General features: G+C 47.1%; 1 protein-coding gene across 4 annotated transcripts in view; it reads left to right on the top strand.

Moving 5' to 3' along the window:
• Positions 1 to 16779, top strand: part of astn1 (astrotactin 1) — a 199646-nt gene that overhangs the window by 45720 nt on the left and 137147 nt on the right. Inside the window, exons 3-6 of one of the 4 annotated variants that reach the window (XM_027011360.2) lie at positions 39 to 432; positions 2695 to 2844; positions 8940 to 9047; positions 14716 to 14862. In XM_027011360.2, the coding sequence (XP_026867161.2) occupies positions 39 to 432; positions 2695 to 2844; positions 8940 to 9047; positions 14716 to 14862 (799 nt within the window). Of the gene's footprint in view, positions 1 to 38; positions 433 to 2694; positions 2845 to 8939; positions 9090 to 14715; positions 14863 to 16779 lie in introns of all 4 variants that reach the window. The other 3 variants (XM_027011359.2, XM_027011363.2, XM_027011361.2) reach the window with 3 other exon arrangements.

The raw sequence follows: 16779 nt of genomic DNA, 5'->3' as shown, positions 1-16779 counted from the left end.
TCTTCTTTACTCTCCCCCGCTCCCTCGATCCTCTCTAGGGTGGCATGATCGCTCTGCTTCTCTCCATCCTGTGCTTGGTGCTGATCCTGTACACGCGTCGCCGCTGGTGCAAGCGCCGCCGTGTGCCACAGCCTCAGAAGAGCGCAAGCGCCGAGGCGGCCAACGAGATCCACTACATCCCCTCGGTGCTGATGGGCGCACAGGCGCGTGAGAGCCTGCGGAACACACGCGGGCAGGGCGGCGCCGGGGCAGGCACCCTCAGCATCCGCGAGACGCCCATCCTCGACGGCTACGAGTACGACATCACCGACCTGCGGCAGCACCTGCAGCGTGAGTGCATGAACGGCGGCGAGGACTTCGCCAGTCAGGTGACCCGCACACTCGACTCCCTGCAGGGCTGCAATGACAAGGCCAGCATGGACCTCACCCCAGGTGTGTGTCCCTCACACTCCCCCTCACACACCCCTAACACCTCCTCACACACCCCCTTACACACCCTTAACACCTCCCTCACACACCCTCTCACACACCCCTAACACCTCCCTCACACACCCCCTCACACACCCCCTTACACACCCCTAACAGCCCCTAACACCTCCCTCACACTCCCCCTCACACACCCCTAACACCCCCTCACACACCCCCTTACACACCCCTAACAGCCCCTAACACCCCCTCACACTCCCCCTCACACACCCCTAACACCCCCTCACACACCCCCTTACACACCCCTAACACCTCCCTCACACACCCCCTTACACACCCCTAACAGCCCCTAACACCCCCTCACACTCCCCCTCATACACCCCTAACACCCCCTCACACACCCCCTTACACACCCCTAACACCTCCCTCACACTCCCCCTCACACACCCCTAACACCCCCTCACACACTCCCTTACACACCCCTAACAGCCCCCAACACCTCCCTCACACACCCTCTCACACACCCCTAACACCTCCCTCACACACCCCCTCACACACCCCCTTACACACCCCTAACAGCCCCTAACACCTCCCTCACACTCCCCCTCACACACCCCTAACACCCCCTCACACACCCCCTTACACACCCCTAACAGCCCCTAACACCCCCTCACACTCCCCCTCACACACCCCTAACACCCCCTCACACACCCCCTTACACACCCCTAACAGCCCCTAACACCCCCTCACACTCCCCCTCACACACCCCTAACCTCCTCACACACCCCCTTACACACCCCTAACATCCCCTAACACCTCCCTCACACACCCTCTCACACACCCCTAACACCCCCTAACACCTCCCTCACACACCCTCTCACACACCCCTAACACCCCCTCACACACCCCCTCACACACCCCTAACACCCCCTCACACACCCCCTTACACACCCCTAACAGCCCCTAACACCCCCTCACACTCCCCCTCACACACCCCTAACACCCCCTCACACACCCCCTTACACACCCCTAACAGCCCCTAACACCCCCTCACACTCCCCCTCACACACCCCTAACACCCCCTCAAACACCCCCTTACACACCCCTAACACCCCCTCACACTCCCCCTCACACACCCCTAACACCCCCTCACACACCCCCTTACACACCCCTAACAGCCCCTAACACCTCCCTCACACACCCTCTCACACACCCCTAACACCTCCCTCATACACCCCCTCACACACCCCTAACACCCCCTCACACTCCCCCTCACACACCCCTAACACCTCCCTCACACTCCCCCTCACACACCCCTAACACCCCCTCACACACCCTCGCACATACCCCTAACAGCTCCTCACACACCCTTAACACCCCCCTCACATGCCCCTAACACCCCATCACACTCCCCCTCACACACCCCTAACAACCCCTCACACAGCCCCTCACACACTGGGAAGAGCTACAAACCCTGTGGCAGGGCCCCCGGTGTGATTACCTCCCTGTTAAGTGAAGCCCAGATCTGGCTTCGATTTTCTCTCCTTGTTTTTAGTGTCCTCTGATATCTCAATAGGGTCACGCACAAAATCTCTTGGGGGAGAAAAATGAAGGGCACTTAAGAAGTTGCCGTGGAAAAGTCAGCTCAGATATCGCCAAGGCTGTATCAGCCCTGCTAAAGAAAGGGCACTCACGGAGAGAGGAAACAGATGGAGTAAAGATCAGGACAGCAGAGCTAGTTAGTCAGAGAGTCAACGGTCCGTGTCAAGTCTTGCGTCGTCTGTAAGGTCCTGCGCTCCAAAGCTGTGTTTGGGACGTCACGGCGAGACTCACACCATGACTCGAACCGGCCGCACATGGGCTGGACCTCTGGATTCCTGGTGCTCGAAACGGTGGCCGCTGCCTAAATGCCGGAAGATTGCAAGTTTTCCCTGGAAGAGACAAGCTGCTGTAAAGATGCCCTGCGGTGTCACTTGTCTTAGTCAGAGGAGCTCTGCTCGTTACCGAGGGACTGAGCCCTGGAAGGTTCTGGCAGCGTTGCGTAATGGGGAGTGAGGGAATGTCATGGCGTCTGAGTTACTGGCCTATGAAGGCTTGAGGTGGTGGAGTGATGAAGTCCGAGAATACCTGTAAACAGCATGCTTTTATTTAGTGCGTCTGTCGCTGGCTGTTATATGTTGTCCATTTCTCTCTCTCCCTCTCTCTCTCTCTCTCTCTCTCTCTCTCTCTCTCTCTCTCTCTCTCTAATGTTACCCTTTTTGCCATCAGGGAATGACAATACAAAACTGTCCCTAATGAGCAAGTACAAGGATAACATCATAGCCACCAGTCCAGTTGACAACAGTCACCAGCAAAACACGCTCCTCCCACACACCACCTCCACCAACCAGCGCAAGCGCCTGTCCAGCAAAACGCGCGGTGAGTGGTCGGCCATTTGCATAGACACGCCTACTGCCACCAGCAGCCACATTCTCCATCAGTGATGTTCGTGTGTGGCTAAAAGCCCCGCCCCCTGCCCCACCCCCTCCCCTGCCTGTCAGTTTCATTCGTCCTGTGTGGTCTGTGTTTCATTCAGATCTGTGATCAGCTCATGAGTTTGTGGTCTGACCCACCTCATATATGCCTAAACCATTATCATCATAGTACATTTTTTTTGTAGTAGACAATTTTCTTGTTATTTTTCTTGTTTTATGTGGATGTGTGGTAGACGTGGGTGCAGAGACAAAATTTCTACTTGAAATTTTCTAAACATTTGCCATAATAGATGAACCAGCCTTTCATTACACTATGTACTGGTTCCAGCTCTCTTTGGCTGGAATTATCTCAGATATAATCCATTAGGACAGTTTACACAGTTGTCCATAGGCTGGAGTTCAGACCGTTCCCCCAAAACCCCGCAGTGGACCACAGCTTGGTCTGTTCCACCTCCAACCAGGTAATGACATTTCTCCAGCCCTAGTGTGAGCGGGGTCACTGGTGTTGGCGGGGCCACTAGTGTGGGCAGGGCCACAGTGCAAAGGCCACCTGGAAGAGTCTTCATGGACACTTGGGTACTGACCTTGGATTTACGCAAATCTTGTTTGATTCAAGGTGTGTTTTGTTTTTTTCTTTCTCTGTTCTGATGTTGGCTAACCCTGGGAACAGTTACAGTCTGATTATTGTTTTTGGACTAACCAGCTTTTCTTCTCGTCTTTCCCGACCTCCTGAGGGTAGCGCAATTATGCCACACTCTTTTAACTTTACCGGGCTTTTGCTTTTTATAGATTGCAGTGTTTCTTCGGTCAGGAAATTCTCTGTACAAGATTGAATTACACAAAACCGAGAAGCAAAATAAAACAGAACGAAAACAAAAAATTGGGGGTTTTGAAACCGTAAACACAGTGAGGTGATATTGTTCTGTTTCTAAAATAATGGCCTAGCCTTTGAAAGCAAAAAGGGTTATAGATCTTTTTCAGGGCATGAGATGCTAAAGCACTTTGCTCATTAGTTTCGATGATCCAGTGAGTGTGTCGTCTCCACCTCGCATGCCAAAGGCTTGGCCATGGGCTCCGGCTTCCCTGCAGTTTTCGGATCTTTAACGACTTCCTCTGACAGCCCATGCCTTTCTGCGTCGTTTATCTGTGAGCAGCAGAAGAGAGAGGAATCTCATCTGTTTCATTAGGTCTGTGTTATCGCTTGGTGTGTAAGATAGAAGCTTTGTTCCATGTTTTTTTTAACCTTACTATTATTAACTATGCGAGTGACTGTAAACAAAGATCGAACTAGCTAAGCGATCTAAGTGTGTGTGGGGTGTATGTGTGTGTGTGTGTGAGTGTGAGGGGGGGATGTTTGACTGGGGAGTTTTTTGTGGTGTGAGTTTGTGTGTGTTTGTGCTGTAACTGCTGATCTTTTGGTTCCTCGGTGCGTCATTCCTGTTGTTGATGTGAGGATGTGCATTTGCAGGAAGATTTTTTCCTGCCGTGCCACCTTCCTCTCTCCCTGTGTTCCTCTGTTTATCCCACTCAGCTTGTCCTTGGACTGCCGCTGCTCCTTGGATCGCCTCCGCCTTTCCGTTTCCGGTAGGCCGGAGCCGACGGCATAAGCCTCTCCACCACACCACACCTTCCGGCGACGTTCCAATTCCAGAGCCCCTCCAAACAATTGTCTCGCATCACTCCGGCCTGGAGAACTGAAAGCTGCCCATAGCCGGCATGGGGCGCTGGATATGTGAAGGAGCTCCTGGGTGATTCCTTCCCATGGAGAGATGCTCCTTTTGGCCGCCTCCTAACTGCACAGCCAGATCTATGAGGTTCCTGGCTGATTCCTTTGAAGGTGCCTCCTTTTGTTTGCCTTTTGTTATCCTGACGGCGAGAGCCAGACCTTCGTGCTAGCCGTGGCCGTCCGGGAAAAGCAGCGAGTGCAGCGTGAAGGCTCAAAAAAGCGCCCGTGTCCATTTGTGTTGTTTGGTGTTTTTTTATTGCGACCTCGAGGGTCTCGGAGAAAACGCGTTCTTTGCCTTCGTGTTTTATTAATCTCTGTAAAGGTCTTTAGCGGTGGCAAGGATCTGCGCAGTGACACGTTTTCATACCACGCTACGGGCCTGTTACGCAAGCCCACGGCTGATGGGACGAGCGGCAGACGCCACGCTAAGCCTCCATGTAGAGGGCTTCTGGTTTCGTCCTTCACACACTCTCCATGCGGCGTTCGAGAACCTTCTCGACTCGGCTCATCCCTTTGTCATTCTGTGTTTTGTGGGTCCGAGCTCAGACGTGTGCGTCTTGGATCACTCCTGTTGGCCTCGGTGTTTAGTTTTGTAATGGTGAATGTTTCATTTGCTGTTGACCTCTGCGCTGTGCGGTCGCCATGACTGCATTTGGCCTCAGCCCACGCGGGTCATCCATAAGTTCCACCAGGCTGTTATTCTGCAATGGTGAACCTCAGCCAACGTTCTGTCCTGTTTCTATGTAGGACTCTTCTCAGCTGTCAGATACAAACCTCCACATCGTTCCGACCTCAGCAGTGCCGTCACGGCCAGCCCCTGACATTCCTGCTCGGAGCACAGAGAGTGGGAGAAAAGTAGCATAGAGTTCATTCCTGTCACTATTCAGAGTCTCGCAAGCAGTACTGGTCACCGTAGCATGGAGGTTTACAGGGTTATTTTGTCCATCAGCTGTGTTCAGGGTTTTCTTTGCGGCTACCGGCCTTGGTCATCCTTGTAACGACAGGAAATCCAAAGACAGGCAAGTTCCATTTTTCTCTACATTTTAGTGATTTGCTTGAATCCATCCTTCTTTTTTCACACTCTTCGCGCTCCCCTCTGTGCACACACTCGCCGCGTCTCCAGTGGCATTATACTGGTGGAGAATATCACCTTTGCATTACAATATCCCTTTGATCTCCACGCGCTGGCTGTTTTGAAGCGCGGCTACGCCAGGGTAGAACGCGAGCCAAGCTCTGTGGTGCCTCGCCGTCAGATCTGAGAGCGGTCCCGTCTCATGGCTTTGTTTCTCCCGGAAGCGTTCTTCTGTCCAGGGTAAATAGAGTCTTTGACACCTGGAGGCACAGCGCATGAGACGCAGCACAGGCGTCATCTCGGTGGGACATGGCTTGTGTTCACCAACCACCTGCCGCGCCGAGACGTGTAGCTTAAAATGGAGTCGTTGGGGAAAAAGCGACGTCACGCGCCGGTGCGTCAGGGGTCAGCTGCTGTGTGAGCAGAAGCTGTCGACACCTGTTTGGGATGAACTGCATGTTTGTAATTATTACTCTCGTGTGTCTTTTCTGTCTTAGATGTGTTGTCAAAAAAATCCTCGTGCCAAAGCAGAGGGGAATACCAATCCACTTTTATGGGTTATGTCAACATTGCGGTGTCGGTTTTTGGAACATTTTTTGAATATTTGAATTTATTGTTGTTGTTTTTTTGAACATGGCTCTTCTATGGTGTGAATTATGTCATTTTCTTTGTTCTTTATGGTGTCTGTTGCAGGCATTCCCACCTGTCTGCTGGAGACCGTCTCCCTTTCCCACATCCCATTGGGATCATGATTCATGTGTTCTGCTGTTTCCCCATTCAGTCTGGGTTCATGTGTTCCCACAGTAAGGGTGACAACACTCATCTTTTCTCTTCATTTGCTAATGAATGCAATTAAAGGGGGTGGGGGGTGGCCCTGGATCCCCTGGCCCAGGGGGTGGGGGGTGGCCCTGGATCCCGTGGCTCAGGGGGTGGGGGGTGGCCCTGGATCCCCTGGCCCTGGCCCAGTGGGTGGGGTTGGCCCTGGATCCCATGGCCCAGGGGGTGGGGTTGGCGCTGGATCCCATGGCCCAGGGGGTGGGTGGTGGCCCTGGATCCCCTGGCCCATGGGATGGGGGGTGGCCCTGGATCCCGTGGCCCAGGGGATGGGGGGTGGCCCTGGATCCCATGGCCCAGAGGATGGGGGATAGCCTTGGATACCGTGGCCCAGGGGATGGGGGGTGGCCCTGGATCCCGTGGCCCAGGGGATGGGGGGTGGCCCTGGATCCCATGGCCCAGGGGATGGGGGGTGGCCCTGGATCCCGTGGCCCAGGGGATGGGGGGTGGCCCTGGATCCCGTGGCCCAGGGAGTGGTGGGTGGCCCTGGATCCCGTGGCCCAGGCGTTGTTGGGTGGCCCTGGATCCCGTGGCCCAGGGGGTGGCGGGTGGCCGTGGAAGGGAACACACTGTGCAGCCAGGCTAAAGCTGGTTTTCCCCTTCATGGGAAGAGATAATTCAAGTCAGATGGAAATTAAATATCTTACCACTCCCCAGGCATGGCTTCACATCTCACAGTAGGATGCATTCTTACATGTTCTGCAGTTCTCTCTTATTCATGCACCTAAGCAGAAAACACAGTGGCCTGACTTTATACGGGTCAGGCTAATGAGCAGACCTTTTTAAGAGGTGCAGTGTCTGCATGTGCACATGGAAAGCTCCTTCATTGATAACTTGTAAATAATTCACATTTAGATGTCTGTTGTGTATTGCAGGCTTTTGAGTAAAAGCTGAATTTATCCGGCCACTTTTCGGTTCTGTCAGAACATATACGGGCAATGATATAACCTTCCCAATGTTGCGGTTAACTGTGGAGGGGAGATCATTGACTGACACATGTCAAATCCACATGCAGTCAGGCTGGCTTGGGTCGGATCCGGTCTGGTGGTTCGGCCCATGGCTAGAGTTCCGGTGAAATAAGGAGAGGAGCCCTTTCGGAACACCAGGAGGCGCAAGAGTGGCACTTCAAGTCTACTGCGTTCTGCACACTCGGTTCTTAAAAAAAAATAGAAACTATTTCAGATTAAATCGCAACAAAAATGTGCATTAAGAAGTAAGGAAGTAAAAGAAGATATATGTATTTAAGTTTTGCGTGTATTTTAAAAAGCTTTCAGAATTGTGAGGTATGTGGAGATTCCCACAACTATGTGGCCGACATGAGAGTGTAGCACTTTCAGTCAGGTGTTAATGTGCATCAGTGATGTTCAGAGGAAGTTAGATTCCACTCCGTCTGATTCGAGACTGAATCAGACGTTGTAGGAAGTAAAATGGATGACGGGTCATCACCGTGCGACACACCCGTCTCGGTTAGTATGCAGCAGACGGGACGAGCAGATCACAGCTGTCTGCATGGAGCGCTCCGTGTTGAAGGTGTAAAAACACTTCACCCACAGCCACACAACCAGTGGCATTCTCATATGGGTTATTTGTGGTTTTAATGGAAAAGTGTTCGAGTAAACTCTGAAAGGAATCTGGAGCGAAGATCAGTCAGGGAGCCTGTACCGTCCTGATGATTGTCCTGCTGATTGTCCCGCTGAAGTGGCAAGCGTTTTACTTCAGTAAAGGAGGATGGATGGCCTTTGTTCACATCTTTGTGATCTTTGTTACGGGGTTTCTAGCTCTTCCTATACATCTGGCATCATAATTATGGAAGATGATTAAACTAATGGTTGCTAATTAGACAACGACATGCTAGCCACACTGTAACACTGTCACGTGTTGATAGATTAGGCATTTCAGTTTTCTAAGTACAAGTTCAAGGGAATATTTGAGGGTTTTTTTTCTTTTTTGATGTATTTTGATGTTAAGACAGTTTGTACATAAGTACTGATAATGCAGACTCCCCTGCAAAGTGCAGATATGCATTATGGGATATAGGCAAGCTATATATCTCCATCTGAACTTCTGGGAAGCTTAGTTCAAAGACTGAATCCATCCTAAATACTGGAGCATTGTTTCTTAACCTAGTCTTCTGTGACCCCGACCTCCAGGACACCTGTACACACCTGTACACACCTGGCCCCAGGTGCGCCGTGTTCAGAATGGTTTGGTCCAGCTGGGCTGGGAGTTGGGATCTCTCTTGTTGGCTCTGAAGTTAGGCTTGAGAAACACTGCGCTAAGACATGTCCTCCTCAGACGAGACGAGCTCCACTGAGGTGTCCGGACCGGCCCTGTTCGGGATGAAGAGGGGTTTCTGACTGGGTGGGGGTGTTGTTCACTGTAGGTTCTTTCTGTGTGAATTCTGCAGCGGGTTCAGCCTTCCTGAACCCGGATGGGGACTCGGGCACGGAGGCGGACAGCGAGCCGCAGCTCACCTTCTACACGGACCCCAACCGTAGCCGGCGCCGGGGCAGAGGTATGAGAAATGGTAACGCCACCCCAGCCTGGGGCTCCGGGGGTAAGGAAGACTTCCACACCGCAACCCGTCGCATGACATCACTGCCGCGTCTGCCTGAGGGCCATGCCCCTCGAGCGTGCACGTCCACGCGCACGCGCTCGTGCGTGCGTGCGTGTGTGTGTGTGTGTGTGTGTGTGTGCGTGGAGGGACTTTGTTCAGTGTCTGAGCAAAGCTGTAGTTGTGATGCAACTCACAACTACACACTGGATTGTTGTCATTGTTTACACGGAGGCATGTGCCGTGTTGGATGTGGGATCTGCTTTTTTCTTTATTTGGGGGGGGTGTGTGTGAAAGTTTTCATTTACTGAATGTTGATATTTTCTTTTCTCTGCTAAAGCAGAATGATGGTGCAGCCCTGTGCGTGGTTTCCCCGCCTCCCCCCGTTTGTGTGATGACATTTGTTCCACTTTTGCTGTGGTTGCACTTTGACCATCATCGGGCTTCAGCCCAAGTTCTGAGTGGATGTCAAAGACTCACAAGCAGGCGCGAAAATCCTGTCCAAGCTAATGGGCTGCCAGCTTCTCCAGAATGCTGTCCGGAGCGCTGTCCAGCATGCTGTCTAATTGGAAGAAGGCAGCGGCTGTTGGAACGATCGAGGAGTCTGAAAGTGTGGGAACCACACGTGGATGACCACATGCGTCTGGCTGGCGCTGGAGGTTACAGCATGTGGCCTCTTTGCCGTACCTCCGAGGTGTGGCGGCACACTGCTCGAGGAAGGAGCCGGCAGGTCTGGATCACCAGCTCAACTGCCAACATGAAGGCAGCTCTCAGCCAGTCGTCTCTTCCCTAAACAGTGACACCACCCAATTATCCACTCCAGGGCGACAACGTACACCCCGCCTCAGCTACGGCAGTGACACCTCTAATTGGACTCAACTTAAGTCAGAAATGGCGGACGCTTTGTGTTATTTATTTATTTTCCTCCATTTCACGTGTCACTTGCGAACGGATCATTTGCCCTTGACGTTGTGTTGATTTTACAAACGTGTTTGTGCGGCGTGTGATGTTTATATTTGCTCTGTGACTAGAGGTGAAGACTCAAGGTGTTGCTCCTAAAAGTACAAACATAACATTTACTCTAAATGTTCACTATATTACATTTACTCTAAATGTTCACTACATTACATTTACTCTAAATGTTCACTATATTACATTTACTCTAAAAGTACATTATATTACATTTTCTCTAAAGGTAATTACATTTACTCTAAAAGTACAAACAAAACATTTACTCTAAAAGTACATTCATTATATATGCACATTATATTACATTTACTCTATATATACATTTCATTACATTTACTCTAAAATTACATATTACATTTACTCTAAAAGTACATACATTGCATTTACTCATAGTTCATTATATTACATTTACTCTAAAAGTACATTATATTACATTTTCTCTAAAGGTAATTACATTTACTATAAAAGTACAAACAAAACATTTACTCTAAAAGTACATACATTATATATGCACATTATATTACATTTACTCTATATATACATTTCATTACATTTACTCTAAAATTACATATTACATTTACTCTAAAAGTACATACATTGCATTTACTCATAGTTCATTATATTACATTTACTCTAAAAGTACATTTCATTATATTTTCTCTGAAGGTAATTACATTTACTCTAAAAGTAAATTACATTTACTCAGAAAGGTACATACATATATGTAAAATTACATACATTACATTTACTCTAAAAGTACATTATATTGCATTTTCTCTAAAAGTACATACATTACATTTATGCTAAAAGTACATTATATTACATTTACTGCAAAAGTACATTATATTCCATTTAGTCTAAAAGTACATTACATTACATTTACTCTAAAAGTATATTTCATTACATTTTCTCTAAAGGTAATTACATTTACTCTAAAAGTACATTACACTTACTGTAATGATAATTACATTTACTCTAAAAGTACATTACATGTACTCAGAAAAGTACATACATTCCATATATGCTAAAAGTACATACATTACATTTACTCTAAAAGTACATTTCATTACATTTTCTCTAAAGCTAATTACATTTGCTCTAAAAGTACATTACATTTGCTCTAAATGTACATTATATTACATTTACTCTAAAACTACATACATTACATTTACTCTAAAAGTATATTTCATTACACTTCATTACACTCATTACACTTACTGTAATGACAATTACATTTACTCTAAAAGTACATTACAGTTACTCTAAATTACATTATATTACATTTACTCTAAAAGTACATTACATTTACTCAGAAAAGTACATACATATATGTAAAATTACATACATTACATTCATTCTAAAAGTACATTATATTGCATTTAGCCTAAAAGTACATACATTACATTTACTCTAAAAGTACATTATATTACATTTTCTCTAAAAGTACATACATTACATTTACTCTAAAAGTACATTAAATTACATTTACTGCAAAAGTACATTATATTCAATTTACTCTAAAAGTACATTACATTACATTTACTCTAAAAGTACATTACACTTACTGTAATGACAATTACATTTACTCTAAAAGTACATTATATTTACTCAGAAAAGTACATACATTCCATATATGCTAAAAGTACATACATTACATTTACTCTTAAAGTACATTTCATTACATTTTCTCTAAAGCTAATTACATTTGCTCTAAAAGTACATTACATTTGCTCTAAATGTACATTATATTACATTTACTCTAAAACTACATACATTACATTTACTCTAAAAGTACATACATTACATTTACTCTAAAAGTATATTTCATTACACTTCATTATACTTCATTACACTCATTACACTTACTGTAATGACAATTACATTTACTCTAAAAGTACATTACATTTACTCAGAAAAGTACATACATTACATTTACTCTAAATGTACTTTATATTATATTTTCTCTAAAAGTACATACATTTACACTAAAAGTTCATATATTACATTTACTCTAAAAGTACATTACATTACATTTACTGCAAAAGTACATTATATTACATTTACCATAAAAGTACATACATTACATTTACTCTAAAAGTACATTTACTGTAAATGTACATTATATTAAATTTACTCTAAAAGTGCATTAAATTACATTTACTGCAAAAGTACATTATATAACATTTACTCTAAAAGTACATACATTACATTTACTCTAGAAATATATTATATTACATTTATTCTAAAACTACATTATATTCCATTTACTCTAAATGTTCATTACATTTACTCTAAAAGTACATTATATTACATTTTCTCTAAAGGTAATTACATTAACTCTAAAAGCACATACATTACATTTACTCTAAAAGTATAAACAGTGCATTTACTCTAAAAGTACATTATATTACATTTTCTCTAAAGGTAATTACATTTACTCTAAAGGTACATTATATTACATTTACTCTATTTGTACATTTAATTACATTAACTCTAAAAGTACATTATATTATATTTACTCTAAAAGTACATACATTACATTTACTCTAATAGTAGTAACAGTTTAAAACACCCTTCATTTAACACTATATTTTAAACACCCCTCCTCCATCATCTCTCTCCATCACCTCCTCCATCCGGTCTCCTCCATCACCCCTCCTTCACTTCTCCTTCATCACCCCTCCCCATCACCTCCTCCATCACCTCCTCAATCAGCTCTCCTCCATCACCTCCTCCATCACCTCCCCATCATCTCCTCCATCAGCTCTCCTCCATCACCTCCTCCATCATCTCTCCCCATCATCTCTCGTCCATCACCTCCTCATCACCTCCTCCATCAGCTCTCCTCCATCAGCTCCTCCATCACCTCCTCCATCATCTCTCCCCATCATCTCTCGTCCATCACCTCCTCATCACCTCCTCCATCAGCTCTCCTCCATCAGCTCCTCCATCACCTCCTCCATCAGCTCCTCCATCACCTCTCCTCCATCACCTCCTCCATCATTACCTCCTCTATCATCTCTCCCCATCATCTCTCCTCCATCACCTCCTCCATCATCTCTCCCCATCATCTCTCCTCCATCACCTCCTCCATCACCTCTCCCCATCATCTCTCCTCCATCACCTCCTCCATCACCTCTCCCCATCACCTCCTCCATCACCTCCTCCATCAGCTCTCCCATCACCTCCTCCATTAGTTCTCCTCCATCAGCTTTCCTCCATCACCTCCTCCATCACACCTCCTCATCACCCCTCCTCCATTTGTGAACTTCTGTGTGTGTGTGCTTTGGGTGGTTAACACAGTTGTAAGAGCCCTACTTAACCAGCTAGCTAACCAATGCGGATACAGAGTGGAGCAGCTGTGATGAATGTGATTACTGCACCTGTTGTCTCACTTGTACTGCTGATACCATCACCACGGGGGGTGGGGGGGTGGGGGGGGGGCGGTCTGGGAGGTCCACCCCTCCATCGCGATCAATACATTACGTTTTGGAGCAACACAATGGGCACTGCTCTGATGATGGCATGGCAGTGGGGTCTCTGCCCCTCAGTGCCCTTTCAAAGCGTGTAGTGCTGAAGTCAAGACTCTGCCAGTTCTGCCATCTCAGAGAGGTCAGAGAGTAGGGTGCCTTTTCTTAACATATTCTTACCATCAGAAGATATTCAACGATACCGCAGGTGATCTGTTGAATCCATATTTTATAAAAATGTATCAAAGTTCTTGCCTTTTTTTCAGTTACGAATAACAAAATGTTCTGGCCATTTTACTATTTTAATGTTATGATTTGAAAATGCGCTGGGTTGGTAAGCCGAGGTTCAGCCGCACTGGTTTAGGTCTGTCCATACGGGACTAATCTCCATCCAGGCAAGAACCAGGTGGTTCAAAGATCTTTTTATAAATTCACAGAGACATTTTAAAATCTTTTTGATAGTCATACCACTATAAGAAGGAATATCAGATACGCAGTGGAAAGCCCAGATCCACGTCTAGGACATTTCTACCAGCTTTCTTCATTTGTTACCACAGATCTTCTTTGATTGAATTGACCCATGTCTGGCGTTTAGATTGGGCTGTGGTTATTTAGGTTGGGGAAGTCAGGGCGTCGGGGCGGGGCTGTGGGTGGAGATGGCCAGGGCTCGTTTAAAGCTCGCTGGCTTCAGCCGCGGTTAGTCTGCAGGAACAAGCATCAAATCTCCCAGCTGTGTGTCACCTTGCTGGTGCCTGTGGTTTATTTATGTGCACCATAGTTGTTCTTTCTTCCTCTCCCTGTGTGTATGTGTGTGAGAGAGTGAGAGTGAGCTTTGTTGCGTGTTGTGCTGTTGGTTCATTAATACAAGCAGCCTCCATTGATTTGACTACAATGGTTGGCCACCGCGACTCGGTATGGCATATGTGTCTGAAGTCGAGGTCAACACCAGACCCCTTACACTTGTGTTTGTTTTTAATCAATCGTCCTCGGCTGGGTGCGCTGGTATCCTTCCGCGGATGAAGGCTGCTCTCCCAGTCGGAGCTCTGGAGGTGCTCTTATAAACAGGATCTTGCCAAGGTCTTGGATCAGGTGCTTTTTATCTTCTCTTTATGCCATTGTCTAACGCTCCCTCTGTGTCTCTGTCTGTCCCTGCTCCCCTCTCTCCCTCTCGATCCCTCAACCCCCCCCAGGCTCTTCCCGTAGTCCCATTAGTAAGACCACCCTGACTCTGATCAGTGTGGTGAGCTGTGTGATTGGCCTGGTGTGCTCCACTCACCTCTCCTGCAGCCTGAACGTGCGAGTCATCCTTCACGTCCCTGAGCACCTCATCGCCGATGGTGAGTGCTGCAGCTCCTCTCTCTGCTAGTCTCTCCTCTCTCTGCTAGTCTCTCCTCTCTCCTCTCTCCACTCTGCTACAGTAGGCAGGGAAATGCCATTTTCACTCCCCCTAGGAGAGTCTCCTATGAAAACCCAACAGCTGTGCCTTGAAAGCATCAAAGCATATTCAAGCCAGGTCTCACACACACACACACACACACACACACACACACACACACACACACACACACTCTCTCTCTCTCTCACACACTCTCTCTCTCTCTCACACACATGCACGCACACACACAAACACACATACGCACACACACTCTCACACAAACATGAGCACACACACACACACTCTCTCTCTCTCTCTCACACACATGCACGCACACAGAGACCAACGCCATCCAGCCTCCTTTTCCCCAAGGGCCCTTTGTGTGTGTTTTGGACCTTTAGTTGTGTTTGTGCACTGGTTGAGTTTGTTAATGAATTTTAATGTGGCACCTGCAGTTTAAAACTACGAGCCAATATTCCCCCTCTTCTCTCTCTCTCTCTCTCTCTTTCTCTCTCTCTCTCTCTCTCTAGCCTTCACTCCTCCTCTCTCACCCGTCCTGTTACTGGTGTGTTTGTACATGTATATATAGTGGAGTACACAAGGTTTCTAAAGAAACAGCACATTTCTGACAGAGCTCCTTCATCAGCTGTGAAGGAAAATGTCCAAGGAGGTAGAGCCCCAACGTTCCTATGAATATAAAACTTGATTATAGCTCAGTGGTCCTTTCCCCTTAAGTTTCCTCACTCCACTGCTGCCATAGCAACCACTGGCAATGCAAACAGATATGTCCTTAATGCAGCATCCATTAGTATTTAAATGCCTCGCCACTGGAAATGACGCATCTTTAATTCTGACGGTCTGAGGGTGTCAAACAAACTGAGCCTTGTCCTGGTTTCTCTAATGTAATGCTGATTATGTCTCCTGCGAGAGATACAGTAGACAACGTCTTTGGTGATACAGGAGGACGACTGTGCTGGCTTAGTTGTGGGGTCCTCTACATTACCTTCACATAGACCCTCAATATTGTTTATTTATGTGTATTATAGGGTTTTGATTGCGAGTGAACATTTACTGCTCAGATAAACAGCATATAATTGCTTGGGTGTCTGTGACCTTTGCACTTGTGCTGTATGCGCTGATGTTCCTGTGTATGTCTGGGCCAGGCAACCCCGTGAAAGAGCAAATGTGTGCAGTTTAGTGTCCAATTTTCAAATCTGCAAACTACCATCAGTCATAAGTCATGTGTGAAAATGTTTTTGTCACATTATCATGCATAGAATGTAACACCAGGATAAAATTGTCTTTAGGCTTCGCAAGTATGTGGCTTTTGTCTGAAAGCTGTGGCTTATCTCTGAAAGGCGTGGCTTGTCTCTGAAAGGTGTGGCTTTTGTCTGAAACAGGTGGCTTATCTCTGAAAGGCGTGGCTTATCCCTGAAAGGCGTGGCTTATATCTGAACAGCGTGGCTTGTCTCTGAAAGGCGTGGCTTATCCCTGAAAGGCGTGGCTTATATCTGAACAACGTGGCTTGTCTCTGAAAGGCGTGGCTTATCCCTGAAAGGCGTGGGGACCCTAGTGCTCTCGTTTCGGGCCTTGTGCCTGTTTGTCTCACCCCAGTCCTAGACCGTCCATGGCCTGTCCGTGCGTCATGGCCGTGCATCAGCAGTCTGGAGACGTCGCGGGTGTGGTAGGTCTTTTTCACAGCCAGCCTGGGAATTCTAGACACAAATAATCCCCCGTTTAACCAGAAGTGATTATTGCTTAGAGAGCGGAGGGAGCTTTAAATGTGCAAAATTTTGTCTGCTGCTGTAAACTGGAGGACAAGTTCCTGTGCCCATAAAGGTTCTGGTAATTTCTTTGTGTACTGGGTGTTGTTTTCTCA

The sequence above is a fragment of the Electrophorus electricus genome, chromosome 18 (assembly GCF_013358815.1).
Source record: "Electrophorus electricus isolate fEleEle1 chromosome 18, fEleEle1.pri, whole genome shotgun sequence".
Taxonomy (NCBI): Eukaryota; Metazoa; Chordata; class Actinopteri; order Gymnotiformes; family Gymnotidae; genus Electrophorus; species Electrophorus electricus.
The sequence above is the reverse complement of the archived record's forward strand: the minus strand, read 5'-3'. Positions and strand labels throughout refer to the sequence as shown.